At 50.5% G+C, this 27014-nt stretch overlaps 1 protein-coding gene and 1 long non-coding RNA gene across 2 annotated transcripts; both read right to left on the bottom strand.

The window, feature by feature from the left end:
• Positions 1–4500: 4500 nt before the first annotated feature.
• On the bottom strand, positions 4501–17803 carry LOC130158968 (uncharacterized). Its single transcript, XR_008825567.1, has 6 exons — positions 17782–17803; positions 17106–17239; positions 13768–13927; positions 12932–13107; positions 11374–12296; positions 4501–9717 (listed from the first exon to the last, which is right to left on the bottom strand). It is a non-coding gene; the product is annotated as an uncharacterized LOC130158968 (long non-coding RNA).
• Positions 17804–19203: 1400 nt separating this feature from the next.
• On the bottom strand, positions 19204–26879 carry RBM41 (RNA binding motif protein 41). Its single transcript, XM_056360091.1, has 7 exons — positions 26735–26879; positions 25931–26047; positions 25146–25338; positions 22740–22944; positions 21084–21460; positions 20357–20504; positions 19204–19629 (listed from the first exon to the last, which is right to left on the bottom strand). Exons 1-7 carry the CDS (start codon positions 26740–26742, stop codon positions 19472–19474), a joined length of 1206 nt encoding a protein of 401 aa, XP_056216066.1. The 5' UTR covers positions 26743–26879; the 3' UTR covers positions 19204–19471.
• Between the last annotated feature and the right edge of the window lie 135 nt (positions 26880–27014).

Below are 27014 nucleotides of genomic sequence, written 5' to 3'. Positions count from 1 at the left end.
CAGCCTCATGGTTTCACCTCAGAGCATCTATGATGCTTGGCTGGTGATTGCACTTACATTTTACCTCAAAGGCTTCCTGCCCTCCCAAAGCCTTGGGGATGGCCCTGTCTGGAGTCACACAGCTGGGACGCTGCCATGAGGCTGTCGGTGCCTGGGTCTTCAGGTTCTAATAGGAGATGTTGCAATGGAGGTGAGGAGTAGTGCAAAACCAGCTCCTCTTTGGAAAACACCCTCAGTCAGAGGAAAAGTCTGTCCACAGACTCATGGCTTTCCCACAGCCTCCTGGAAGAGACCTGTTTAAAGGTGCTTTAAAGGATATTTTGGTCTTTAAAGAAAGATATGAGGGCAACAGGACGGAATGAACTCCATGGCACTGCAGTTGACAGAGACCTTTGGGTGCACCAGAGGAGATTGCTAGAAAGCACCTTCCTGGCTGGGTTTGAACAACAGCTCAGAAATTTATCAGGAGAGTTATGAAAAGCATTTATCTCAGAAAACCATGATACCTGTGAAGGGAACACAGAGGTTTGATCTTCCAGGCATTACATTAACATCACAATCAGCTTTCTCCATAATTTGAATCTAATCTATGCTACAAGAGCTTCAGGTTAGCAATCTCAGCAAACCTAGCATACGTGCAATCTGTGGCAGCGAAAGCAGGCGTTATCAGTAGAACCTACACTAATTCAGTGAGCAAAATAAGCTTTATCAGCAAGACACACTTTTATAGTAGCGTAAACGTAAGCTCTTGCAGGGATTTTACAGACATATCACTGAAAACAGACTCCATCTCTAACCAGAATCTACCCCGGAGAACTGTCCTAGAGAATTGAACACAAATTGTGCTGCATCCCCAGCAGCTCCACTGCCAACTGACAGTTAAACAGCACCACACTGTACAGAAGAGATGAAGACCAGAGGATCCCAGACACCTTTACATGGACAAACTGAGCCACAACCACAGTAGCTGGTCAGCAGAGTCACCCTGAGCAATCCAGTCTACCAGCCTGTTCTCTCCATGCTCGGGGTACACTTGAGGGCACCAGCATTTTGGCATCTGCTAACCCAGGTTCATACCTAGAAGATAAGGCCAGGCTGGATGGGCTTTGAGCAACCTGGTTTAGTGGAAGGTGTCCCTGCTCATGGCAGCAGTGTTGGAACAAGATGATCTTTAAGATCCCTTTCAATCCAAACCATTCTATGATTCTAAGATTCTCAGACCCCAGACACAGCTGAGCCCAAGACCTCTGCTGTGAGCCAGGAGTCTGGAAGAAACAAGCAGTCACCCCATAAGCAGAGAAATGAGGGAGTCTTCACCAGCTCTAGGGTTGCCTCTTATCTCCGCTTAGTATTTCAGAGGAAGGGTGTGCTTTGATGAAGCTTTTCCCAGACCAGAGAACTAATCATTCCTCACGGCAGGTGCCTTTTTTCACAGAACTTAGGACATCCTCTATTTCTGGGATGTCCAGCCTGCTAAAAAAAAGCTAAAAGCAGGAAACCCGCATCACAAACAGCGTGATTGCCTTGAACTCGCTTTCCTAGAAAAGCTGTCTCTCTAGGTTTCTCAGGTCACTAGAGCAAAGTCTCACACCACTGGCTATACCTGGCAGCTGCTCCCAAGATTGGTCCAACAGATGCATTTTCACTACCCAGATTTTTAGCCCTTTTCATAGCAGGGGGGAGCCAGTTCCAGCGTCAGTAGAGCAGAGAAGCCCAGAGAGTCTGCAGGCATTACAGAGCAGACTGCAGCCATTGCTGGCTCCATGACCGTGATGCTCCCATGCCCTTTGAGCTACTCCAATACACTTTTACAGGAACAAGGGTGCTGCCCTTTGCCTTTGGATTTTCCCCCAGCTGCAGCAGAGGCCAGGCACCGCATCTTGCAGAGCATGGGTAGGCAAGGGGGCAATTAACCTCTGCTCTCCCCCACAGCTGAATGCTCCCTTATCGGTCGCCTTCTCTTCCCAACCCACCTTTATTTTAATGGTGTTTCCAGATGGCAAACTGGCAGGTCGTTTCACCACTGGCCTGTGCGAGGCTGCTCTCTCCATCTCCCTGCATGCAGAGGAGGCACAGGCTGCCTGTGCCTAGGGAGGCCGGCAGGTAAGAGACAGCAGACAGAAGAAATTAGCTCCTTGCTTTCCAGGCAAGGAAAGCAGGCGTTTTGGGCCCGGGGATGCTCCCCGGCAAGGGAAAGGACCTCTCTGCTGCAAAGCCAAGCCCCTGGGAGGGAAAAGCAGTTCCCAGCACAAAGCCTCCATAGCCTAGCCCCAGGGAGCAAGACATGAAGGACTGCTGCTTCCAGGAGCCTGCTAACACACATTACATTCCCACCTCCCTGGGCAGAGCTGGCTACAGAAGACCTGGCTCTGTAGCTGACGTCCCAGGGCCTGCACACTAACAACGGTCTTGCTGTGAGTTACAGCCTCCTTCCCAGGACCGAGACAGCCCCTCTCCCAGACGTGCTAGGGTGACTAGCATCTCACATAAGCCCCGTGGGCTGATTCCTGGCTTGTAAGTCTGCAATCAAAAATAGGCACGTTTTACCACAGGTGTCACAGGCAGATGCAGCTAATCCACCCGGCTTCAGTACTTCTGGCTGAATAAAAGCCTCAGGGGAAAAAAAGGAATAACCAGGACAAAACACCCTGTAAAGGCAGCCCGGTCTTACGTGAAGAGACAAGTTCACCCTCAGCTGTCCCCGAGTGCAGCTACCCTTTCTGATGGGAGATCTTTGCAAAGCAGAGGGAGGCTGCCCACAGGACCCAGTACTAAAGGTCCCAGCTCCCCGGTGGGACAAAGAGCTGTGCTGCCCATGGCAGCATGAGCCGAGGGGAAATGCAGCACGGCTCTTCCCTGGCTCCTCTCATCACCTGCCTGCACCTGCAGAGCCCTCCCACAATGCTGGGAAGCAAGGGCAAGACAGGCTGGGCTTAGCCCCTGAGCCTTGCCGGTGCTGCTGGCTACAGCCCCAGGACTTCATGGGGCACAGCACGGTACTGACAGGGAGGACACAGAGAGCTCTGGGAGGAGAAGGCTTGGCCAAACAGCCTTATCTTTGAGATGCTTTTCTGACCTCCTCACCTGCAATAAGTGTTTATCTTCACTGCACAACTTAATCCTCTCAAACTACTACGGCATCAACCTTATGGCATGGGCACTGGTAAGCAAGTTTTGAGAGATGCAGGAGAGAAGCGCAGTTTAAAAACCAGGTACTTTGATACCAGTTTATCTAAGGAAAATTAATAGCTGCACTGTTTGCCAAGTTACATCCATTTAGGAAACACTCGATCACAGGACTGCTTTGTGTGTTATTTCTTTACACTGAGGAAAACAAATCAGCTCAAGAAATGTCAAAAGACCCACGTACTGCTGTAAGAGGTATGTATTTTGCCTTGCTAGTAATGTGAGACACAGAGAGGTGAAAGTATGAAGCCTACTAACTGTTTGCAATCTGTTCAAGTGCTTCCATAGGTTCATAGATCTCTGCCAATTGATGCTTGCATCAAAAGCTGCCCTTCGCTCACCACCTCCTCATTCAGCAAAGCCCATTCCTATCACTAACGTCTGAGCATCTGTTTTCTGTACATCACACAAACACATTCTCCTTTCCTCGGGTGGCAGGAATTAACCAGGAGGAGCTCTGAGTGGTGCAGGCTGTGCCACAGCTCCCTCCCAGAGACAGGGTCTAGCCTGAGGGGTCCGCACATGACATGACAAACATCAGGGATGCCTGTGAATAATCTCCTAAAAAATATAAGGTCAAGTAGTATTAGGGATAAAGTTCAGATCCCAGAGCTAATTATAATGGGATGGAATAAACAAGGTGCAAAGAGGAGCAGCACCCGCTAAGCTTACTAGCTCAACACATATGTGCTGTGAAGGGCACTGAGATCAAGCCTGAAGGAGGTGTGGACATTTCCTGCTTTAGAAGCAGCTTTGAAGAAAGAAAGAAAGATCTGTCTCTTCCCCTGCCCAGGGTAGCTGCTTCAAAGGATGACTGACTTCCTAGCGTAATCAGAGGCATAATGGCTCCCCAAGATCACTGGCTGTTTCGCACCTCGGAAACCCTATTTCAAGCAACCATAAAAACTAATGCAAGTGTCCCAAACATTGTGCAAGGAAAACTTCAACTGACTGGGATATTCTGGTGCCGATTCAATCTCCTCAACAGCTCTATTGAACATTACATGCGAAAGGGGTGTAGTCCTGTGGTTTGAGGACCAGCTGGCCAGATGTCAAAAGCAAAAACCCAAACATGAACGGAGATAAGAAAAGCTACCTTCAAACCATGAATGGAGGGAGATAAGGGAGCTACCTTCAGCCCCAAGTGTTACTACCTGCAGTACTGACCTGAAAACACAATAAATAGTACAATCTGAAAATGTCAAGAAAGGTCACAGAAACAGCTCTGAGATGTAGAAACATGAGCTGGAAAGGAAACAGCATTCAGCTAGCCAGCAAATCAGGAACAGTAGACACAGAGACAGCACCAACAGATTGCAGAAAAACCATAGTTTTATAGACATGTCCTTCCTATCTCCACTACCAACAGTGAAAGTAACTTATGCAGTAATGTAAGCCCAGCCATGGGGAAAGGACAATGTCAAAGCCCTTACCACACAGGATGGGGCACTCTCTGTTCATGTAGCTCTGTTGCTCAGCTCTGACTTCCAAGAAACACATACTACACATTTGGCGATACCACCTAAGCTGCTGGTTTCTGGCACATGGTCTTGTGCCTTTCCAGAATAAATGAGGTGTTCGAGTCAAAGGAGCAATGCTGTGCTGGCCACCCCACACATCATCTTCATACCTACCATCTGGGCAAAAGAATGTTCTTTAGGAAGGACAGCGAACGCTGTAAGGGGGATTTCTCCTCAGCTCCTTTAAGCCAGTCATTTTATACCTGTAGGAAACACAGGAAGCTCCTCAGCTGGAAGTAGGTACAGGATTGAACAACACTGAACTACATGCACTTGCCTTTGCCCTTAGTTTCTTCCCATGAACCATGCTGGAGGCAGGACAGGGAGATGCAGCATCCTTTGGTCCCAGTGCAATTGTTTCTGTGTGATGTCTGGCTGCTCCTGAGCCTCACATCTTCCTCCAAACACCCTGGTGTCCTTGATTTTTTCCAGGTTAGAAGGATGGCCATGCTGCTGACTGAAGAGAAGTCTAAGAAAATAAGCCTAAAGTTTAAAGGTGAAGTTTCTACTTGGGACAGCATCTGTTGAAAGAAGGTGGGCTCTGCCATGCTAGCCCCAAGCCTTGCAGCAGATCTGACTGCAAGTCCCAATGTCACCATGCCACTGACTGTTCCCGCAGCTACAAGGGAAGATGAATTTAGTTCAAGGAATCTTGTGTTGCTACATTATTTAACAAACAGATGCACTCAAGAGGAAAACACAGGCAAGGACTCTGTTTAGCTGCTGCGTGGGCTGATCAGACCACTTGAAGAAGACAGAGGCTGCTTTCCAGAGTGAAAGGACCCAAATCCTGAATCTCAGAACCACACTGCTCTAGCCCAAGCCAGTCAGCTGTGATAGTCACACAAAGACTGCAGCACAGCCATAGAGGAGTGCCCAGGCTACATTCTCCTGGGATATTTGTTGTACCATAAGCCAGGCAGCCACTGCCAGAGTCTCCCTGCCTCTCTGCTACTCAACCCAGACTGCTAAGGAGCACAGCAAAGAAACCACTGGGGGTGTCCACTGGCCAGGCACGACCCAGCCTGGCTGTGCTCAGAGCCATGCCTGTACTGCAGTGCCCTCTACTCACACTACATCTCCACAGTGGAGCTGAAGAGCCAAGCCAGTCCTGCAGGACCAGAGGAGAACCCCCTACCCCATGAGAATGATGACCTGGAGCACAAGTAAAGAAACCATGGTTTTATTAATGATCATGTGCAAAAGGCACTGTGGCAGGAGAGAGGGGACTACTCCAGCATGAGGTTTGTCTCCTCCAGTGTGATCTGCGAGATCTCATCCACCTGATGCAACTCAGAGTTAATGTCCTTGAGCTCCAGGTAGGAGAGGATGAAGGAGAGAAGCCAGCTCACATTCATATGCAGGTTCTTAAGTTTCTCCATAACACCGTAGGCAACAGGGCAAAAGCCAAAAGGAGAGTCAGTGGCAAGAGCCTGGATCTGATACCTCCCATCACACACCCAGCTGCTATCCCCCTTCCTACCAGGAGTACCATGTGCACTGGGGTTCCTTGCTCCATCCCAAACCTTATCTCCATCACAGAACCAACACTGTGCAAGGAATCCAGCAACAAGGTGCCACACTATAGAACAGACAGAGTATGGACAAAGAACCTTTCTGTAGGGCATCTTTGAGGCCGGATGAATTATTTGGATTCATCTGGTGATTCTGCCTCCTCACAACAGCAGGATCCTCACTTGCAACCCAGTTACCTATAGAGCAGGGTGAGGGATACCAGGGAAGCAGTGTCCTATGGAAATAGCAGCACATGGTGACTCCTGCCCTCTCCCTGCACCTTAGGGATCATAGGGCCTGCCAATCAGCCACCCCACAGCTCTGACCTCTTCACATCTTCTTTCTCTGGGCCTCTGCAGGAAACCTATGCCTCCATCAGCACCCCTAAGTGCTTCTCTGTATTCCTGATTTTCTCATTCAGTTCAGCCTTCTCTTCTGCAGACCTCGCCAGCTTTGCTTTCTGCTTCTGCTGCACAGCTTGGCAGTAATACACGTATTTCTTGCTGCAGGGCAAGCCTTCATCTTCTGAGCTCTGAGCAGCGCCTGTTGCTGTTGGCATTTCAAGAACTCTGTTTTCAGGCAACACTTCTCACACTCAGTTTTCTCCACCTGAAATAGGAGGAGGGTGCACGCACATGAATTGTACCAATTGGTGTCATGATTTAACTTTTGCCAGCAATTAAGGCCCATACAGCCACTCCCTCCCTAGATGGGATGGGAAGAGAATTTGGAAGGGTAAAAGAAAACTCACAGGCTGAGATAAAGACAGTTTAACAGGAAAAGCAAAAGCCGTGAGCACAAGCAAAGCAAAATAAGGAAGTCATTCAATACTTCCCATCAGCAGGCAGCTGTTTAGAGCCCTTGTGGAGTTACTGAGCACCAAAGACAGCTCAGGTCAGGTCACTGCTGCACTTGCACTGCTTCTTGTAAGGCTTGTCCTCCACTGGTTCAGGTGGTTCCTGCTATAGGAATTCCCATAACATGCAACTCAGATCATGGGTTACAACAATTTAAAGGTATAGCCATTACAATCCCCACCCCTGCTCCCATAGGATCAGCTTATAGGGTTTAACTTTGCAACGAACACCTCCCTTTGCCCCTGCTCTGGCTCAAACTTATCCATGGACTGCAGTCCCTTAGTGGTACCTGCTGCAAGTGGAGCCTTATCTATGGGCCACAGTCTCTTCAGGAGTATACCTGCTGCAGCATAGACTTATCCACAGCCACAGTCACTTTGAGGTGCATCTGTTCCAGCACGGCCACAACGCCTTCAGAGATACACCTGGCTCCAGCACAGCCTTACCCACAGTCAGTCCCTTCAGGAGTGAACCTGCTCCAACATGGCCTTACCCATGGCCACAGTCCCTTCAGGGGTGTACTGGCAGTGTCACAGACTTTGAGGTGCTCCAGCATGACCACATGCACAGCCACTGATGCTTCAAGATGCACCTGCTGTGGCATGGACTTCCCCACAGCCACAAGTGGTTCAAGGTGTACCTTCTCCAGAATGGACTTAACCTTGGCCCACAATCTCTTCAGAGGTATACTTGCTGTGGCACGGACATAACCATGGCCACAGATGCTTCAAGGTGTACCTGCTCTGTTGTGGACTCGTCCACAGTCACAGACACTTAGAGGTGTCCTGCTCCCATGTAAACTCATCCACAGGTCACAGCCCCTTTGACTCAAGTTCACACCGGAGTCCCAGCCTGTCCAGTACAGCGCACAGGAACAGCAGTGATGCTCTGGCCATCTGCCAGTCCAGGCGCATCACCACTGCTGTTATCAGAATGCTCCCAGGCACAGCACAAGGAGATGATAAGCAGTGCAACAAGCAGCAAAAGCAAAAGCAGCCACTAACAAGCACTAGACTCATATACAGTAAAGCAAGCAAGCCCCATGGCAAGCCTGGGAGCCTGCCAAGTAATAGCTAAAGAGCAATAACAGCTATAAATTCCATCTAGCACATTCCAATCAAATCTGTTATCTCAAACCTTTCCTGTCCCACGTTGAGTGCCAAAAAGGACTGCTGTGGTTTAACCCTAGCCATCAACTAAGCCCCACAGAGCCACTTTCTGACTTCCCTCACCAGCGGGATGGGGGAGAGAACTGGAAAGGTAAAAGTAAGAAAACTCATAGGTTGAGATAAAGACAGTTTAATAGGTAAAGCAAAAGCTGTGGACACATGCAAAGCAAAATAAGGAACTCATTCACTGCTTCCCATTGACAGGCAGGTGTGCATCTATCTCCAGGAAAGCAGGGCACCATCACGCATAATGGCTGCCTGGGAAGATAAATGCCATCACTCTGAATGTCCCCCTAGTTTTTATGGCTAAGCATGACATCATATGGTATGGAATATCCCTTTGGTCACCTGGGGTGGGGTCAGCCGTCCCAGCTGTGTCCCTTCCCAACTTCTACTCCCCTCCTAACCAGCCTACTCACTGGTGGGGCCGTGTGAGGAGCAGAAAAGGCCTCGACTCTGTGTAAGCACTGCTAAGCAATGGCTTAAAACATGGGTGTGTTATCAAGGCTGTTTTAGTCACAACACTAGAACATTGCCCCACACAAGCCACTATGAAGAAAAGTAACTTCATGCCAGCCAAGACCAGCACAATCAGCAAGATAAAAAGAGCTTGGCTGGGCCTGAAGAAGTTAACAGTCAGCAGGTCAAGGAAGAAGCCCATTATGTTCTTTATGGATAAGTCTCTTTACGGGGAAGTCACTCCCTCTCAACCCACCTTGACCTGCTCTCTCCAAAACCCTCCAAACCAACAGGGATATACAGCCACAAATTTGTTACCTTGCATCAGAGCACATCCCACTCTGCTGAAATAGTCTTTATTTCCATTTCGACGTTCTTCACTGGTCTTCTCACATTCTCCCACTCCATTATATCTTCCTGCTCCTGTATGTTAAGGACTTGCAATTCACTTTTTCCTGTCTCCACCACTGAAGATTCTCCACCTTTGATCTGTCAAGTCTTTCCTTCTATACAAAAGAGAAGAGCTGAATGGGAGTTTCATCACTTGCAGCAGTCTTCAAAACACCAACTGCCACAAAGAATCCCTTGTCTACGTCTCTTCTGCTCCTGTATGAATTTACACACACACACAAGTCTGTAGCCTGTGTTTCTGCTATTGAGTTTGGCATTTGCTTTTCCAGCTTCACATGGACCACACCAGTCTCCCTCTGATCTCTGCTGAGCTACTGGGCAGTGCTGGAGTCTCTGCCTTGAGGCAGTGTGACACACTGTTAGCAGGGCTGGTGCTGCTCAGATTGCTCAGCTGCTCTTTGAGCAGACAGGTGTGCAAGCTGTCACCTACATTCATATCCTCCTGTTTTATGCACAGAAATTTTTCCCTTTCTTGTTAAAGTACTACAAAGCTCTTGTGAAGAGGAGAAGTAGGGGGGCTGCAATCTGGATCTGGGGGGTGAAGCTCACTAGGTTCCATGCTTTTCCAGTATTTCTTCTTTTATAGTCAATTTGGGCTTGCTGGGGAAAAAGAAAAAAGCAAAGAGAGGGTGAGCAGGCTGGAATGCCCCCAGTTCACAACACAGTTCACCTCAGACCTCAATACCTCCTGCAGCTATAGCAAACTGCCAGTGCCTTGACTGTGGGGATGGATCCTCACCCTGGCCAGGCATTTGCTGCCCCAGCACAGAGGATTGCTGCTGAGGAAAACTCTCTATATAGCATAATACTCCTGACGCTCATTCCCATTTTAGGACACCAGTTATCATGCTTATTTCATGCAGTGGACATGTCAGCAGCAGAGCTACAAAGCCTAAAGACCCTGGCTCCCTACCTACCCAGCCCCACTGCCTGCCTCCCATCTGAGATAGCAGTGGGGTTGAACCGCAGTCCCTGAAGAAAAAAACCACAGAAATTTACTAAATGTCCTGTCTGAAACACATCTGCCTGACACATTTCACTAAACATGGCAGGCAGGTATGTTTCTGATGGGCTGCCATTCCAACCTTCTTCAGCTATAACATCACTTAGAGTGTGTTTGTCCACAAACCCAGCCAGATCTCGTGCCTGTCAGAGCCCTGGGTACCTGACCCACTTGCAATGCAACCAAAAGCCTGAATTCAGGAAGGGAAAGGCCAGTACACCTTCAAGACTGTCTTATGGCCCAGGCCCTCGGATGGATTCCCAACAGCACTGGGAAAACAGGACAAGGAACGTGGGCACAAGGAGGAGCATAGGAAAAAGCAGAGTGTGTGGAAGTTATAGGGATGGGAGAGATGAACAGCGCTGGAGAGCAAAGATGTTGATGGAGCTTGCTGGAGGTGCTGCAGGGAGTTCATGATTGGAAAAAGTAGTTCAGCATGGCAGCAGTGAAGAGAAACAAGAGGGGCCTGGGGAACGTCTGAACGCCGGGAAAACAGGAGCGACAACAGGTATTTGGCCCCACCATCATGATGAGAGAAGCAGCTTTGACAATTACTGCTCTAAGCCAGCTAGGGATGAGCAGGACTGTTCTTATCACACTGTGTTTTCAAAGCTGGTCTAATCCAGTGGCCTTCTCCCTCCCCAGGATTCTGCAGGGAGGAGCAGGTCAACCAGACAGATCTGTGATCAACCAACCAGCTGCGACACGCGCAAAGGGCCACAGAGAGAGATGCCAAGGTGCACTCGACTGCTCTCAATGACAACCCAGAAGCCCCATTGCAGGCCTTTTCCCTGGGCAACGGGTGGGCAGGCAGAAGGGCCAAGTGTGGGACACAGCCAAGCAGCCCCTCAGCCAGGTAAGCAGTGCCACCGTGTGGAGTAGCCCACATTGCTCTCTCCTGACATTGCCGGTAAAGGTTTCAGGAGGGGCGAAAGAGCGAACACCTTCTAACCACTTGTCTAGCTAGTGTCTCCATAGAGACCACTGCTCCCTGATGGAGCCAGCAGTGACAGCGCCCTTCCCGTGTGCCCTGCTGTGCCACGCTCTGGCTGATGCTCCCCAGGGGGTTCTTTTATAGCTGGGGGGCTTGGTCACAGCTGCTCCTGGCACCACCCCTCTGCTCTTGCATGAGCTGCAGGCTCCTGGTGGGTCTCTCAACCCCCCGAGGTTTCCCCATTTCAGGAAACTCCCTGGTACACCATACCAGAGCACTCCAGGTCACGCCAGCACTGGAGCCGCTCGCCTTGTCTTACCTTCCATCCAAAAGAAAGAGATGAACGGGAGCTTCAACATCTGCAGCAATCTTCGAAACACCAACTGCCACCAAGAGTCCCTTGCTGCAGCGTCACAGAGCTGCCCAGAGAACCCATCCTGGGTAGCCATGTCCAGAAGACACTTCTGAAAATTCAAAACATCTGAGTCTTTAATATAACCAGTTAACCTGAAAATGGGGAAAGAGGCCACACAGGACCACTGCTGCCACCCCAAGAGAGGAAGGAAGCAGCTTTCTGCATCCTCTTCTATTTAGGACAAGCAGGGAAGGACCACACTAGGACTAGGCAGGACAGGGTAGGATTGAGCACAGGGACTGGCACTGCCCTGATCCCTGATTCCTGGTAAGAGTTTTAAGCACGTCCAAATTGTACACAAGAATCAAAGTCTCATTTTATATGATGCTCCAACACATTCACATATTGGCATCTCCCTCGGCAGGATGGAACACAAATAACAGCAAGGCAGGGATGAGAACCTGCCAAGCCCTGCAGCATCAAGCATCAAGGCTTTCCTTGTGCTGGCTCCTGCAGCCTTCTCCCTCCTGCCTAACTTTTTGTTCCGTGATCTCCCCAGATGACAATGACATCCCCTCTTCCTCTCTCCACCCAGCTCCCTAGACCAACAAAAGGGGAAAAAAAAAAGAGCAAGTTTCTCCTTGCTCTCTCACCAAGGGGTAAAATGTTATTTCACCTGGAGAACAACAGGATACAAGAGAAAAGACATCTACTACATGCCAATATCTTCTGTACGCAGGACATCCAACACCTCTCTTTCCCCTGTCATTGCTCCAGGTAGCTGAGCTGCAAAATGGAACTGGATATACCCCTTCTGGCATTTCTGTCTGTATCCAGGTCTCTTCTTCTCATCACTGTATGCCTGCTCCTCAGGTGCCAAACAGCTTCTGCAACAAGAGCAGTTAGCCATGCTTGAGCGTGTGAAAGAACAGCTTGACTCCCTGCTCCCACCAAAAGTCCCCATGGTTTGTACGTCTATGCAATGTCTCTAATCCTTTGGGATTTCAGATAAAAGATCAAGAGAAAGCTGAAGAATCAAACACTGTGCTTAAAGGCTAAAGGGAAAGAGAGCCACTTGAATCCCAAAATACCATAGATGAAATGAAATACAGACTATGAGACACAGTTCAGCACACCACATATGCTAGCCACTTCTGCTTCAGTTTTGAATTGACAGGGAAATGCATTGTAACACTTGTGGGTAACACAGACCATTAATACCAGCTGCTTCAAAGAAAAGGAACTGTCACAGTCATGAGTTACGTGGAAACAATCTATAGGAAAAGCTCCCTCTACACACCACTATACATCTGCAGCGATGTCCTGAAGCACAAGATAAAAATCCTGCACATACAAATTTAAAATAGAAATGAAACTATTACTTTTCTGGCAGCCACAAGTACTGCACATGTGTTTTCACTGAACCGTCCAACACATTCTTAGGTCTCCATCCTCAGACAATACTGCTAACTTAGAAATTACCTGTACGCCTAGGCGATCCTACTCACTGCCTTTACAGTACCTTACTCGCTTGCTCGGCTCCGCCACCACCTTGCTGATTGCTCAGTTGAACCAGGTCAGTCTGAAGGTACTCATGAATCCCACAGTCCATTTGTCTGGCTTGACAAAGAACTGTCTTCCGTCTGTAATCTGTCCTGCTTCCTCTTCCAGATCACCCATTTTCAATGTATCAAAGAGCTTTAAATGAAGGCAGTCCTGTATTAGCTTCCTCCTCTATTGAAAAGTGGGTTTATTACCTAGTTTCTAGGCTATAAAAACTTACTCCTCAGCCTCCAGTGCCAACTGATTTCCTTAACAGTTTATCATGAAGGCTATTTTCTCAAGCAAAACTGATTAGTCAGCAAAAGCCTCAAGCCTTTCTCCACCTCATTTTCCCCTGACACAGCACATCAGCCTTGGGGTGGGGTGTGGCAGGAACTGGCTCACATACAAGGTGAGCCGTGAGCCCTATCACCCACTTTTCTAGCAGAAGCAGCTTTGAGGACTCCCTTCTAAGCTTCACACCAGGATTTGGCTTCTCAAAGGTAACCAGAAGATAGGAAGAAAATTCTTCAGCCTCTCTATTCATTTAACTACTGGGACACTATGCATCAGACCAGATGGGCCTGAGCCCAGCTGTGAGGTTTGTCTGGAATCCCCCCTCACTGCATACTGCAGTGTACCTGGGAGAGGGGACAGCACAACAAAACAGGCAAGAGAATTCTAGTTGCATGTCGCCTATTTCCAAGTTAAATCCAAACTAGATTTTGGGTTCATGTCTTTCATCCCCTGCGAGTCACACACAGAACAAAGCTGGGGAAAGGCCGTCGTGTTCCCTTTCAGCTCTCACCAGCTTACCTGTAATGAGTACATTTCTGGGCCAGGAAACTCTGGAACCACCTCCTGAGAGTGCAGAACCCTTCTTCTGGGGCTCTCTTCATCATCTGCAAGGAAGTTTGCTATCCAAATATCATGCTTATTCATATAAAAATCCAGCTCCAGCTTCCCATTCTTATTTCTGAAAAACACAAAACACAAAAATAAAGACAGTCTCCTCCAGTCATCAGCACTCCAGCCTGCTCTTCTGTATCAGCATCCCAAGGGAACTTCCCGAGGAGCAGATAAAACAGCGTATTTCACACGCTCCATGGATCCCATTAGTCAGTCATTTAATTACAGGTATTTCTGTGCAGAACACTCGATACTTTGAAGTGTTAACACAGAAATATGGAAGTTCCATTGCACAGATGGGAAAAGGAAGTAAATGTATGAATTGGTTTCCCCTGTAAAAAAAATAGCATGCCTGTGATAGACAGAACTAGACCCATGTGTCCTAACTGCCAGCATGGAACCCCAAGCGCTCAGTCACACACAAGGAGGAGAAATCCCTGCATTTGTTCCTCCAGTGGCCAGGCTGAATGACAGTGGACTTAGACCATCCAGGCCAGGTGCTGTCCTGAAACTCTCTGCATTTAGTTTTTACTCATCCCCAGGGCACCGCTGCCTCGCCACACACCATAGCCCTGTACCTGTGAATGCTCCAGGTGAGGATGCACATGCCCTTTTTGCCCAGAATGGCATCAAACTGTGCCAGCAACTCCTCCCTAGTGTTGAAGAGGGTACGCTCCAGGATGGCCTCCAGACTAGGCAGAGTCTTCAGTAACAATCATTTTCTCTAGAAGCCGCAGTCAAGAACAGGGTTGCCCAGTTCACCTACCTCCCTTTTGCTACAGGGGCACAAAGAAATGGACCTGCAAAGACCTGGCCACAGGCCTGACACTCCAGAAAAGCGTGGCACAGGAGAGGCTACAGGAGGATGGTCTCAGAGAAAGACTGAGCCAGGACAGACATGCCAGTAGGATACTTTGAAGAAAAGTACCGAGCTGAGTAGGGGGCAGCAATGTTATGCCAGCTGATAATGTGTAACTTCTGCTGGGGAGACTGTATGCTCTCAGCACCCTTTGGTGTAAAGGGAACACAGCCTGGAATTATGCTAGCATGCCCAGGCAGCACCAAAAGCCATTTCAGGTGCAGAAAAGCAGCAGAGAGCATAGCTTCTGGGCAAGGGACATGTACATGGGTCCGCATGGCGTGGAGGGAAAGGGACAGAAACAGGTAGCCCATAAGTAGGTGGCACGACTGCAAAGGCTTTCCAGGAGCCAGGTTAGCAGCAGATGCCCCCAGGCAGAAAAATGACAAGTTCTAGCCCAGGGAAAAGGGAATAATCCTGCGTGGCAGTGTGTTAACAGCAAGGCCTGCGGCAGGGACTCTCCAGGTGCAGCACTGATTACAGTTATTCTCACCCTCTCCAAACGTGCTGTGTGCACGTGGCCAAGGGACAGCTGCAGGCAGCCTGTGGCTCAGCATCATGGCAGTGCCACTGGCACCCAATGTCGCTTTGGAGGAGGGCAGCAGCACAGTCGCTCAGCCAAGCGAGGACACCATTTTGCTGGCTGAACAACAGCAGTGGGATAATCACTGTCTCAGCACGGATAAGATCCATGTAGGTCTGGGAAAGCAGCCCCATGCCGAGAGCCCCTCCAGTCTTGGTGAAGATGATGACATCCTCCCCCAGCCACATGGAACCAGACTTCAAGCTGTACAATCCAATGGATGGGTGGTCTATCTTCACAGCCTTCTCCATAAAACCGAAGTTGAAAGCAAGCAAAGCGGGAAGGGGCTAGAAACGGGGAGTGCCTGCCTCACTCCAGGAGCAGGTCTACATTACCACTCTTAACTTTTGCAAAGGGATCTTAGCTCCTGTTCAGCAGGGAAGACAGCAGGGATCACTGCAGTGCTGGTAATGAAGCCAAATCCTGCCAGTCCTATACTGCCTTCAGCACTGAAGAACCACATAAATTGTCAGGAAGAGTTACTCACAAGGAGGATTTATTTAACACCTAGGGAAGGCCTCCAAACCCTAAATAAATAAGCACCTCCATAACATTTTTTATATTATGGACAGGGATATCAAGAAGATGAAGAAAATCAAGAAAAGCAAGGCAGTCTGTTTCCAGCACTGCACACCCAGGCCAACAGACAGCCAGGGAAACCCCACAGGCCAGTTCTTCATAATTATGCACCAAGCCGCATGTCTCGCTGTCCCTTCTGGGATGGTTTGTACCAGCAATGTGATGGCCTTCCTCCACTGCACACAACGACAGGGCAGGAAGGGGACAGAGCCTCTGGTTTTTATTTCCTGAACCCCACTCACTTTTCCAAAGTGCTATGGTTATGTGTCTTCTGTATTTAAAGAAATAAACTTCCTCTGCTTTCCTCCCCTGCATTTTCCTTATCTCAAACAGAATGGTCAGACAGAAGCAAAACCAAGCCCCAGCCCCTTCATCCCTGTGGATTAGCTGTAACAGAGGAAGAGCAGGAGTTCTGCATTGAAAGATTCCTTCCTCCAGCCTTACAGACCTCTAGTCTGAGAGGCAACCAAAGGAGCACCACAAAGGCAGAGCCAGTTTGTCAAAAAACCCTCACCCTTTCTGTGTTTGGGTTCAAAATGCCATGGTAGAATTATAACCTCTGTAAAGCTCACATCACTGATTGTTCAAGTAAAAGCTTAAAACCTGTTTTCATTGTAGTTAGTTATGTAATTAAAAGACAAGCCCTACTGAACTGAAATTTCTTATCACATTTCAAACCTCTTGCCATTAGTCTGCCTCATTCTCTCTCATCGCTAAAAATACTTCACATAGAAAGATTAACATGATACAAACACGTCCTCTAAAGCCATGACTTTAGAGCATCCACAAGTAACACAGACAAGAGGGGAAACTCCCCCATAACGTGAATCTACAGAAAACGACTCTTGGTTTGACTTCAGGCACATATGTTCAGTTTTATATAGGCCTTCTCTATGTCACAGCACAAAAGTACCTCCTCTGCTTATTACACAGTTTGCACACCAAGGAGCCAAATGGCTTATGTTAGGGTGGTTAATGACAAGCAAAAAGTTTGCTATGATTCCCTAAACCACTCATCACACATTGAGGCAGACTGCGTACACATGTAAGAGCAGTTATTTTGCTCCTCTGCATACTGGAAAGGTGAGGAAGAAGCAGGGAGAGATGTATACATTAATGCTGGATGCTTGCTTTGGCTGGAAGCCGAAGGCCAGTGGCAGTGCTCACGGGAGAGAGGAGAATCCAGCCCAGCAGCTGGATAGGGGAGGGCTCATGGCTGGTTACCTGAGCGTGCATAAGAGTGTGTGAGGAGTCATTCCTGCCCTGTTTTCTATGGAAGTTAGACAAAAGATGACCCTTGAACTCCACAACATCAACTCAGAAGAGCTTGGCTGTCACACTGTGATGCAAAGCATCATCTATGGAAAGAAAAAACGTAGTCAGTAAGAAATAACAGTATTACATCCCCATTCGCTCCCAAGCCGTCTTTGCCCTCAGGTCAGTTTCAAGGAGGAAAAGCAGCTTCCCAAACCACCTCTCTTCCCAATGGGGGGGTTGTGCCTGGGAAGGGAGGTGGCACACTGCCTAAACCTCGAGGTTTTTGAGGCTAAACCTCCCAGCGGTGAGGTGGGGCGGGTGTGCCGGTGCCAAGCAGCACAAAGCAGGGGGGGACACGCCGTGAGGTCGGCTGGATGCTGCTGCCACCGGGCCCGGGGAGCTGCGGGCGAGCTGTGGGAATCCACCCGCCATCACCGCACAGCTACTGACAACGGCTCCGTGACCTCTGCACACCCCCAGCGCATCACACACGTTACGGACAGGCCGCTTAGCAAATCCGTGCGGATTTTTTTTAAAACACACCACAGCTTGCACAGCCGCCTCCGGCACCGCGGCCGGCCGGGGGTGGCGGCCACAGCCCGGGGGACAGGCCGCGGGCTCCGTCAGGGCGCCCGGCGCTCACCGAGTAGCGTTGCCGGGGGCGCGTCCGTGGGGCAGAGACAGCGACGGCGGAGCGGGACGGGCCCGGCCCGGCGGCAGAGGGCCACCTCGATGCCGAACTGGCTGGCCACAGCCCGGCTGCCTCAGCCCGCCGGCCACAGGATGGCGGCGCCTCGCGGCGCGGCAGCGTTAACGCTCCTCCGCCCCGCCGGGCGTGGCGACATGGCGGCGCCCGGTGCCGTACAAGAAGATGGCGGCGCCCAGCGCTGCGCCGCAGCTAGGGCCACCTGGGAGCACCGGCGGAACCGCCTAGTGAGGCCCCTGCCTCTCCCCTCAGGGGTGAAGGTGCCCGAAACAAGAGGCCGCCGGCGGTCCCGGCGCTCAGGCCGGGCTGGCAGCAGTTGCCCCAGTCGGGGCAAGTGGCTGGCAGCAGCCTCAGCCCAGGGCATGGGCCTCCCGGGGCACTGGCGTCCAGCCAGGCCTGGGCCTGGGCAACTCTCCTGGCGATGGGGCTGAAGGCAGCCCCGGGGGTTTCTGCCACGGCCCTGCCGTCCGGCAGGACAGGGCAGGCAGAGTGTGCTGGGCTGTACAGCTCTGGGCGCTGGGGCCCAGCACCACCCCGCAGCGATGCTATTGCTCTGGGGCCTGGACAGAGCAAAGCCTGCTGGCACCAGGGCAAAGCTGGTGCTCAGCAACACCACAGCCCCTTTTCTCTTTCCATTTTTCAGTTTGCTCTGAATGAGAATCACCTCCTTGTAGACCTGGTGCAGCCTTGACCAGATCAATGTATCTGTGTTGTTGCAAGCGCCTTTACCAGAAGGACAGTTGTGAGGAGAGTCACACTGCCTGGAGGAGAAAAAACAACAGCTCTTCGGAGCATTCCTCCTCTTCTTAGGCTTGCAGAGGAAGCCTGCAATTTGGCTGTGCTGGGAAAGCCTGGGTTCCCTCAACCACCATCACCAAGATCTTGGATACTGCCCTCCCAGGAGCACTGGGGTACCGTGGGAAGCATATGATTATCAGCTTGCTTTGCTAACAAAAAGCACTAAAACAAGTTAGCACACACAAACCATGACATCTGTCACAATAGCACACCACCAGAGCAACCAACCGTCCTCCATGCCACAGGGCTTTATGGGGATCAATAGGGAGGAGCCAAGACTTATTTGCAATCATAAACCAGCTGTGTGGTAAGATATCTGGGCAGCCAGTGTCTGGAAGAAAAAGGACAGTGTTTTTTCTCATCCTAAAGCAACATATTTCTGCAATCAGAGATGGGGCAGCTGCCCCACCAGTCCCTGCATCAGTCAGGCAGGCACCCCAGCTCCCAGCGCAGAGGCTCAGACTAATGCTGTTGATGCAGTCCTGCATCAGCAAAGTGTGGCATACTTGGCTCTAGCAAGACTTGCGCAGGACAAAGGTGCATAAACACACACTAAGGAAATACCATAATAAATACGTTTATTTACAGGGCTTCCTCCCTCCCTCCTTGCCACGAAAGCCACACACGTAGAACAGGAGAAAAAGCCATTACACCTCAACAGTGTAAAGACAGTGCCTATCTCAAAGAAAAGCCTAGTCCCCAGCTCTCTCCCTTCCCCACTCAGATTCATGGACCTTATATTAACTCCTAACAGTCCTTCACTGTCCCAGTTACAACTGAGGAGTTCCCATGGCCATGCAAATCCACAAGGTTCCCAGTTATCCATCCCTTACTTGGCCGGGGGGGTCTCTCCAGCAGATGAGCAGGGAATGGCAGAGTCAGCCTCTGGCAAACGTCCCTTGCTTTTCCCAAATTCAATCACCACTGGCTTCCCCTGCAGATGGTAACCATTCACCAACAGCATGGCAGCCTGGGCTGACTGAGTATCTGCAACAAAAGAGCAAAATGGGCGCAGGTTATACAGCCAGTCCTGGCACAGAAGCACATGGTGTTCACACAGATGTTCCTGGTTCACAGACCCTCAGCCTGCACCACGATACAGTGCAGTGCTGGAATCCTCCAGCCAGAGTGACATGCTGAATATAAATACAGCACAGGACAGACTGTATCCCTTCTGTTTTGATGAATCTTCTTCGAATCCAGGGAAAAGACTATGACCTGACAGGAAGAGGGAGTGGACTTCCCTCATTCTCCTTGGAGAGCAGGCTTGGTGTGGATAACTGGCTAGCTGAAAAAGTTCACATAGACATAGTCAAGGTGGCTGGACAAAAATGCACATCGCTCTCAGCTTATCTGAAGTAAAGCAAAAATACACTATCCCTGGCTGTTCTCGTTACACAGTAACAGGAAGACTGCGGTGGGAAAAGAATGTTACAGGTGGGAACAGATAACTACAGAAGAGAAACCAGGGGCAGGCTTGATATTTAGGTAACTAACCAATAATGAGCTTAACTTTTGTAATATGTATGAGCTAATTATAAGAAGGCATAAAAGGTGACTGTAAGAGACAATAAACGAAGTCTGCTGATCACTCATATTGAGTGACTGTGTCTTCCCTCCGTCGCGACAGCTTGGTGCTAGCCCAGTGCCCCGCAGAACACATGGCACCTTCGTGGGTCAGGGAAGAACTGAAAGGCATAATGCAGCAACTCACCAGGGAACGTGATGAAAGCCTGACCCCTCATCCGGCCGTTCAGGAGACGGAACTGAATTGGTGGGCTGTCCTCCTTCTGGAACCGCGCAAACAAGGACACTAGATCCTTCATCGTCACTTGAGGGCCCAGGTTCTTCAAATACAGCACCTGTTCCAGAGACACAGAGCATCAACTGGCCTGCGCCACACAAAGAGACACCTTCAAACCTCGTCCCAAATCCATACACCTCAAAGATAAGAATTAGTTCAGCCCCTCTGCCATCCCAAAGTCATTCTTCCATGTGCATGCCAACAGGGGAGTTTGGAACACAGGTGGATGTATGGAGAAAGGCAGCGCTGGACTGAAGGCATCATCATGTTTGCCTGCACCAAATGCCAATAGCTCCAGTTATTTATAAAACGTAACAAGCTCCGGCTACCAGTTAAGCACAGTTTGAGTAAAATCACAGTTGCTCTCAGTCAGGCCCAAACAGGGAGAGTGCGTCTGGACTAGTGACTTGCCAGAGCCAGGAAGGGCCAGGGTCTGAAGTACAGCTCTTTGCCAGGCCGGGCAACTTCCCACTGGAGCCAAAGGTCCTCCTCCCTCCCAGAGCAGAGGCTGCTCTCCTTTGGCCAGGAAGATCAACCAAGCACCCTCCAGACAACAGCAAAGAGGAGCCTTCTCCTGCTGAAGCAGCTTCAGGGCAAGCTAGTGAGGAAGAATAAATCCTGGTTCATCTCAACATACCTTGTTGGGTTCCCCAGGATGGTAGGATGAGAACCTGGGTATATTCCGAAGTTCTTCCTCTGAGAGACGGTTTTTGCAGATCTCCTCTTCTGGGACAAACTCTACAGGTTCTTTGATAACCACAAACCCTGGAGGTGACTGGTGGGGCCTTGTTGCAGGAAGGCTAGGACTTCCTGCCTGTTCTGCCTGCTCTTCCTGGTCTGGAAGTGATGACTCCTCAGCCAGCGGCTCCTGCGGGGCCAGGGAAGAGCACAAGCATGGGTCACTCTTGGTAGGCTGGACTTCTTCAGATGACTTCTTGCTCAGCAGCTCTTGGTAAACACTCTCCAGATGAACCATGGGGTCCTTTTCATCTGTAACCCTCTTCTGACTGTCATCTAATCCACAACAGAGAAACATGGTAACGTGACTACCACCAAGAACCTGGAAAACGCACAGACTGCAGGAAGAGACACAGACAAGAGAAACCCTGTTCCAATGCAACCTCCAGGCATCTGCCAGCCAGGCCCTGCAGGTTATTTAAAACAAGAACAAAGGCCCCAGCAACCAGCAAGTGCTGGTGTCCGAGCTCAGGATGAACCTGCAGAGAGCAGCAGCTCCACCAGTGCTTTGTACAGAACTCATTTCTTCCAGAGATGTCCTCACTAGCTTGTCTGCAGCCACATTTCACCACATTCTAGTGATTCCTTCAACACACCTTCCTACTCCTGCACGCACGGCCAGGATGTGCCACACTGCCTTTCTACACCACTATGTGGAACAAAGTTTTTGCTTCCAGGAACACCATCAGATTAAGCTCCTGGGTTCAAAGAAGGTTCATGGCATGGACTGACCAGTGACACCTCCTTTACTCTATTTAATGGAAATGAGAACAGAACTGAGAGGGGCATCTCTCAGCCTACCAGCCTCAACCTTGCTGCCTCTTGGTTTCACTAAATGCCACAACACTGACACCAAAGGAGGGAGCAGGAGCCAGAGGACACTGGGTCAGTGAGACATTAGAGCTTGAACAGCATCAACACTGATAAAAGCAGTGTTTTAGGAGTTCAGAGTTTAGAAGTTCCTCTTAATCTTCGATTTAATACTGTTTAACATACAAAAATCAGTCTGGGCTGGAGCTTCATGCCAACTCTTGACTCTGCATCCAGAAAAGTCACATTAAACCACAGGCTTGGGAACAACACTGCTGGCACAAGAAGTGCTGTCATCCCATGGACAAGGTACTGGGAATCAGCAACTAGGCTCCAGTTCAACTTTGGCTACTGGGAGAAGGCTTTTAGAAGTCACTCCTGCTCTTCTCTGCACTGTGTCTTTGCTTCGGTCCCACCCTTGTCAGACTGCAGTTAAAGGGATGATTCTAACCTCTGCCGAAGCATAACCCCAGCTGCTCTTCCACATACCGAGCTGGGCTCTGCGGTACATGCAACAGATTGACGAGATCCATGCTCCAGAGATGGACTTTACAAGACTAAATTAAACCCTTCAGAGAGCCCACTCTCTGTCTGCTCATGTAAGAGAGGAAAATATCTCCTCCCACACAGTGCCAAAACAGAACCATGCCTTCAGGGACAGAAGGCCAGACAGAAATGTATTACACTCCCACACACCATGGCTCTGTGCTGGAGCAAAGGCAGGAACAGCTCTGAGCTCACAAACCTTCATGGTAGAGTGCCCGGAGGAAGGAGTGGCGGTCTGTTCCCTGAAAGAGGGCATTTTCAATCTCCATCTCCCGTCTGCTCAGCTGCTTGCTGCCAGCAAACCTCTGGGGCAGAGCGAGTATGCGCTGACGCTCTTCCATCTTCTCCTGGATGGCATGGAGTCGGTCCTGTGTGGCCTCTGGGGCTGCTCCGAGCCCAGAGCCCTGGAAGACAGACACAGCTTTGCTCAGATATGGCACATGCCTCCTTTTAAGTCTTGGACAACTTCACATCCTCCAGTCCTGGAGTGGGTGCAACTAGGAACCATCCCCCACAAGAGCAGGTCACGGAGAGGTCCTGTTACTGCAAGGGTAGGACAGAAACATAACCACTCAGCAAGCCTCAGACCTTGAGAGAAGTAGAGAAACAGCCCCTTTCTCCTGACCTTTCTGTGCTGCTTTCCTTTCCCTGGCCTCACTGCCTGATGATGCCTGTGTCCCTTTGTCCCAGCAGCTCCTGCCTCTGCCAGGCACAGCCATTTTCTAAGGCCACCTACAGTAACTGCACAAACTCCCTTTGGCATCTCTTTTGTCATGTCTATAGCATTCCTGAGCTCAAGTTTCCACCAAGCTTTTGGTCTATCACTCCGTCAACACTGAGAGAACCCAATTTACTGAAAACTGGACCCCAAGCTGCCATCTGGCATCAGAGGGTAGGTTTATACTCAGGACTAAACCCCTGATCAGCTTCCAGAAACCACTCAGCTACTGCAGCAGACCTCACAGCTAACCTGGCTACAAGTGAGCATTCCTGTATAAACAAACCTCGCTGCACAGGGCCAGAGCATTGCTAAGACTCACCGGACTCGTGTTGCCAAAGCAGAGACATACCCCAGCTTCTGGAGAACCATCTCTGTTCGCCTATCCACCTCTATCAGAATCCAGAGAATATGCTTTTATGGAGTTGTAGGTGGATTTTCTTTTCTGAAATTTAGTTTGAGAATTACTGTGGCAGATCCTTCTGCCTCAGACAAGAAACCAGGCTTTCTCCCTGCATTGAGCATGATTTAACAAGGACTTTCTCATGAGTACCTCTCCCTTCCCACCTGATTGCATGGGCCCACATCTGTATGCTTCCATTCATCATTTCACAGTTTCCCTGGGGCAAAAAAGCCTGTTTATACAGAAAAGCAATTCCAGAAAATTTGTAGTACTTTGTTCTCAAAAATAGCTGCAGGTTAGCAGCTGAAAATAACAGAAGCCTGCACTCAGTACTTTGCTGAGAGCTCCACAGGCAATCTGAAGTTCTCTCTGTCTCAGCCGATTCCTCCTTGGTGAATCTTCTACTCGACCTCCCATACAAAGCCACACATCACTATCTGACTTTGGCTTTCTCTCTGAATATTCTTCTCTCACAAGCTGTACCCTAATGTCACTGGTTCTTTCTGTCCAAGTAGTGTTTCCCCATGCTAATCTTTATTTCTAAACATCCCAGAACTGATTTCATACCAAAAACAACAGCTTGTACTGTTGACATTAGTTTTAATTCTTAACACCACCCCTCTCTAAACCAAGTTTTAATACAGGCCACACCAGGGTTGGGTTAGCATTTAAACACCAAAGCAAGTAATGACTTCAGCTGAAGAGAGGCAAACCCATGATTGCTGCAGACAGCTTCCCCCTGCACACAGCTACTGCTCAGGAAGAGGAGACAGAGGGAAGTCAAGGGTCAGCCCAAGTCCTGTTTTGCACCTTCTGGTCCCCAGTGCACCTGATATAGGAGATCCTTGTCTCTGGAGTATGAGAGAAAAGGGTGAATGTCAGGGAAGGGGAGAAACCTGCCTTGGCACTGCTCTGCTACAAACTGCACCCAAAGAGGAGCACATCGTTGCAATCACATGCTTGGTCTAACAGTTCCACACTGCTATTTTTACATGGCTGTTTCAAGTCCCTTGAAGCATCTGCAAGCCCCTGAGGAGAATGTACAAACCCCTCCCCACAGACAGCTGTCCCAAGCCAGCTGTAGGATCCAGGGATGTGTCCGAATACAGAAAGGAGGTGGTTCAGGTGCTTTGAAATGTTCCTTCCTTTTTCTCCTCCAGCCTTTAAACCCTTCTTGCACAGGTATGAACAGGTGAAATTATTTGCTGGACACCACCAAGGCAGAAGCAGGAATATAGTCGGGTCCTGCTGTTTTCCAAAGAACTAACTCTTCTCTCCACCATAGCTTTTAGCACAAGACTATTCCACCAAAGAAAACAGGCCAGAAAAAATGTGGGATCATGCTGGCCTAAAGGCAAGAGATAGATGGAGCGGTCATTCTTTACCAGAGGGCTTACAAAGAACTTGACTTTTCTACCAGGGTGCCGCAGGCCATGGGGTTAGAGGGACTTGAACACATTCACATCAGAGCAAAGCATGCCTACCTTCCCTGTAGACGCCCGGTTCTTCCAGAGCAGGATCTCTGAGTCAGAGAGTCCCAGTTCGCGGAGAGAGGCAGTTTCTTTGTTGCTCTCCTGCAGGGCCTGGAACTGCGACAAGGTCAAAGCCCCCGCTGCCTCTTCCCCAAAAGGCTTGTAAAAAGCGGCAGGGGCAAAACATCTTCTCTTTGACTTGCATCTGTAACCCAAAGCAACAGAACAGCAGAAACAACTTAGCACCAAGAAACTGGGGAAATAGGAAGGGACTGGCCTCTCCCCCCAACCATGCTTGATCCTGCTGCATCTAGGCAGAGATGCCATGTTTGAAAACACAGCTGAGCCATGCTCTCCCAACTCTTTTCCAAGCCCACAAGACCTCGCAGGGCAGGAAGCTGGCCCAGCAGTGGCAGAAGGCACCTTGTAACACTTTAACACCAACCAACCAGCAGGTACAAACGCAGACCAGCCTGGTGGGGACAAGCTCTCCAGCCAGAAACCCACTCCTGTGTCTGGCCCAGGATAAATCAGTTATTTTCACCTACTGGGTGAACATTATTTACCACCAGCATTTGTTCCAGTAGACGAGGGCTTATCTCCTGCTGGGGTGTCTGGGCAGGAGAAGCAGCAGTGGAAGGGTTTACTCAGCTGTTTTGGCAGACAACAGCCTGCACCAAACATCTCCCCGTAGGGATAGGAGACCCCAGTGAGGCAACACTGCTGCTGCCCCTAACGTGGCCAGACTGCCCACCAGCCCCTCCAGCAGCACCCCCATGGGCCAGATCAGGACTTACTGTTCAATGGAGATGGTGGTATCGAGCTGGTGGTGAAGGAGGCTCTTTAGCTGCCTCTCTCCTTCTGTCTCCAAGTCTTCCAGTAGGAGCTCATCACTGGAGAGGCTGCTGTTGACCCTAGGGCACAAAAGCACAGCAGATGCTGTGTGACTACGGAGGTGGTCAGTCAGGCAACAGGGAAAATGCTGCTCCAAACCACTGCTACAGCCTCCCTGTATGGTTTTACAGGATCTAAAGCACAACAAGGAACCAAAACTACCTGCACAAAGCTCCCGCTAATGTTAACTAGAAAAGCCAACAGATTTGGCTCTACTTCCAGAGGGTTAAAAATACCCTACAGAGTTATTTGTATTTGTTTTGTTTTGTTTTTAATTATCTTATTTTTATCGGTGAAAAGGTATCAGTAAACAGGCACTGCTAGCTTCAAACGAGTCAAAAAGGAAGAAAGCCGAAGGCGCAGAGCAGCAGTGGATCTGAGCAGCGCTCTACGGGCACCCGCCACCCCCCCGGCCGGGGCTCGGCCGCCCGGCCCCGCAGCGTCCCCCGTGCCCCGGCCCCCTGCCACCAAACCGGGCACCGGCTGGGCTCAGCACCGCCACGCTCGGGGCCACGGCAGCCCCCAGAGGGACTGAGGCCGCCGGGTGACACGCACACCCCCACAGCCCCCACCCCAGCGCCGCCCCGCAGAACAGCGCGCCCGGCGCGGTGCCGGAAAGGCGGCTGGGCCGCGCCGCTGCCCGCAGGGAAGGCTGGCAGGACCCCGCGCCAGCCGCTCTGGAACGGGAGGGACCCCCGGCCGCTCACCGCCGCATGGCCGGCCGCGCCGCCAGCCCCGGCAGCGCCCGCCAGCACCGCCCGCCGCGGCGCGGGGGCCGCCGGGAACCGGGCCGGAAGGGGCGTCACTGCGCGCCGGGGCCGGGCACGCCGCGGGCGAGCACCGGGCAGCGCGGCCTGGCAGCGCACGGCGGGCCGCCAAGTAAACCCGCAGATACTCCTCGCGATCGCTGAGGCGGGTACACGGCTCCGCTCCCGGATGAAAGCCCGCTGTGAAGGGGCCGGAGCCCTCCGCGAGGACTCCGCGGTG

The sequence above is a fragment of the Falco biarmicus genome, chromosome 14 (assembly GCF_023638135.1).
Source record: "Falco biarmicus isolate bFalBia1 chromosome 14, bFalBia1.pri, whole genome shotgun sequence".
Classification (NCBI taxonomy): Eukaryota; Metazoa; Chordata; class Aves; order Falconiformes; family Falconidae; genus Falco; species Falco biarmicus.
This window is presented reverse-complemented; position numbering and strand designations above follow the sequence as displayed.

Bases quoted from the DNA above. Each gene is read 5' to 3' on its own strand.
- RBM41 (XM_056360091.1), bottom strand. The intron at 22,945-25,145 runs GTAGGCATGCTT...TCTGTCTTCCAG, and splicing joins ACCGGGCGTCTACAGGGAAG to GGCTCTGGGCTCGGAGCAGC. The intron at 19,630-20,356 runs GTGAGTTGCTGC...CTTTTGTTGCAG, and splicing joins GGCTTTCATCACGTTCCCTG to ATACTCAGTCAGCCCAGGCT.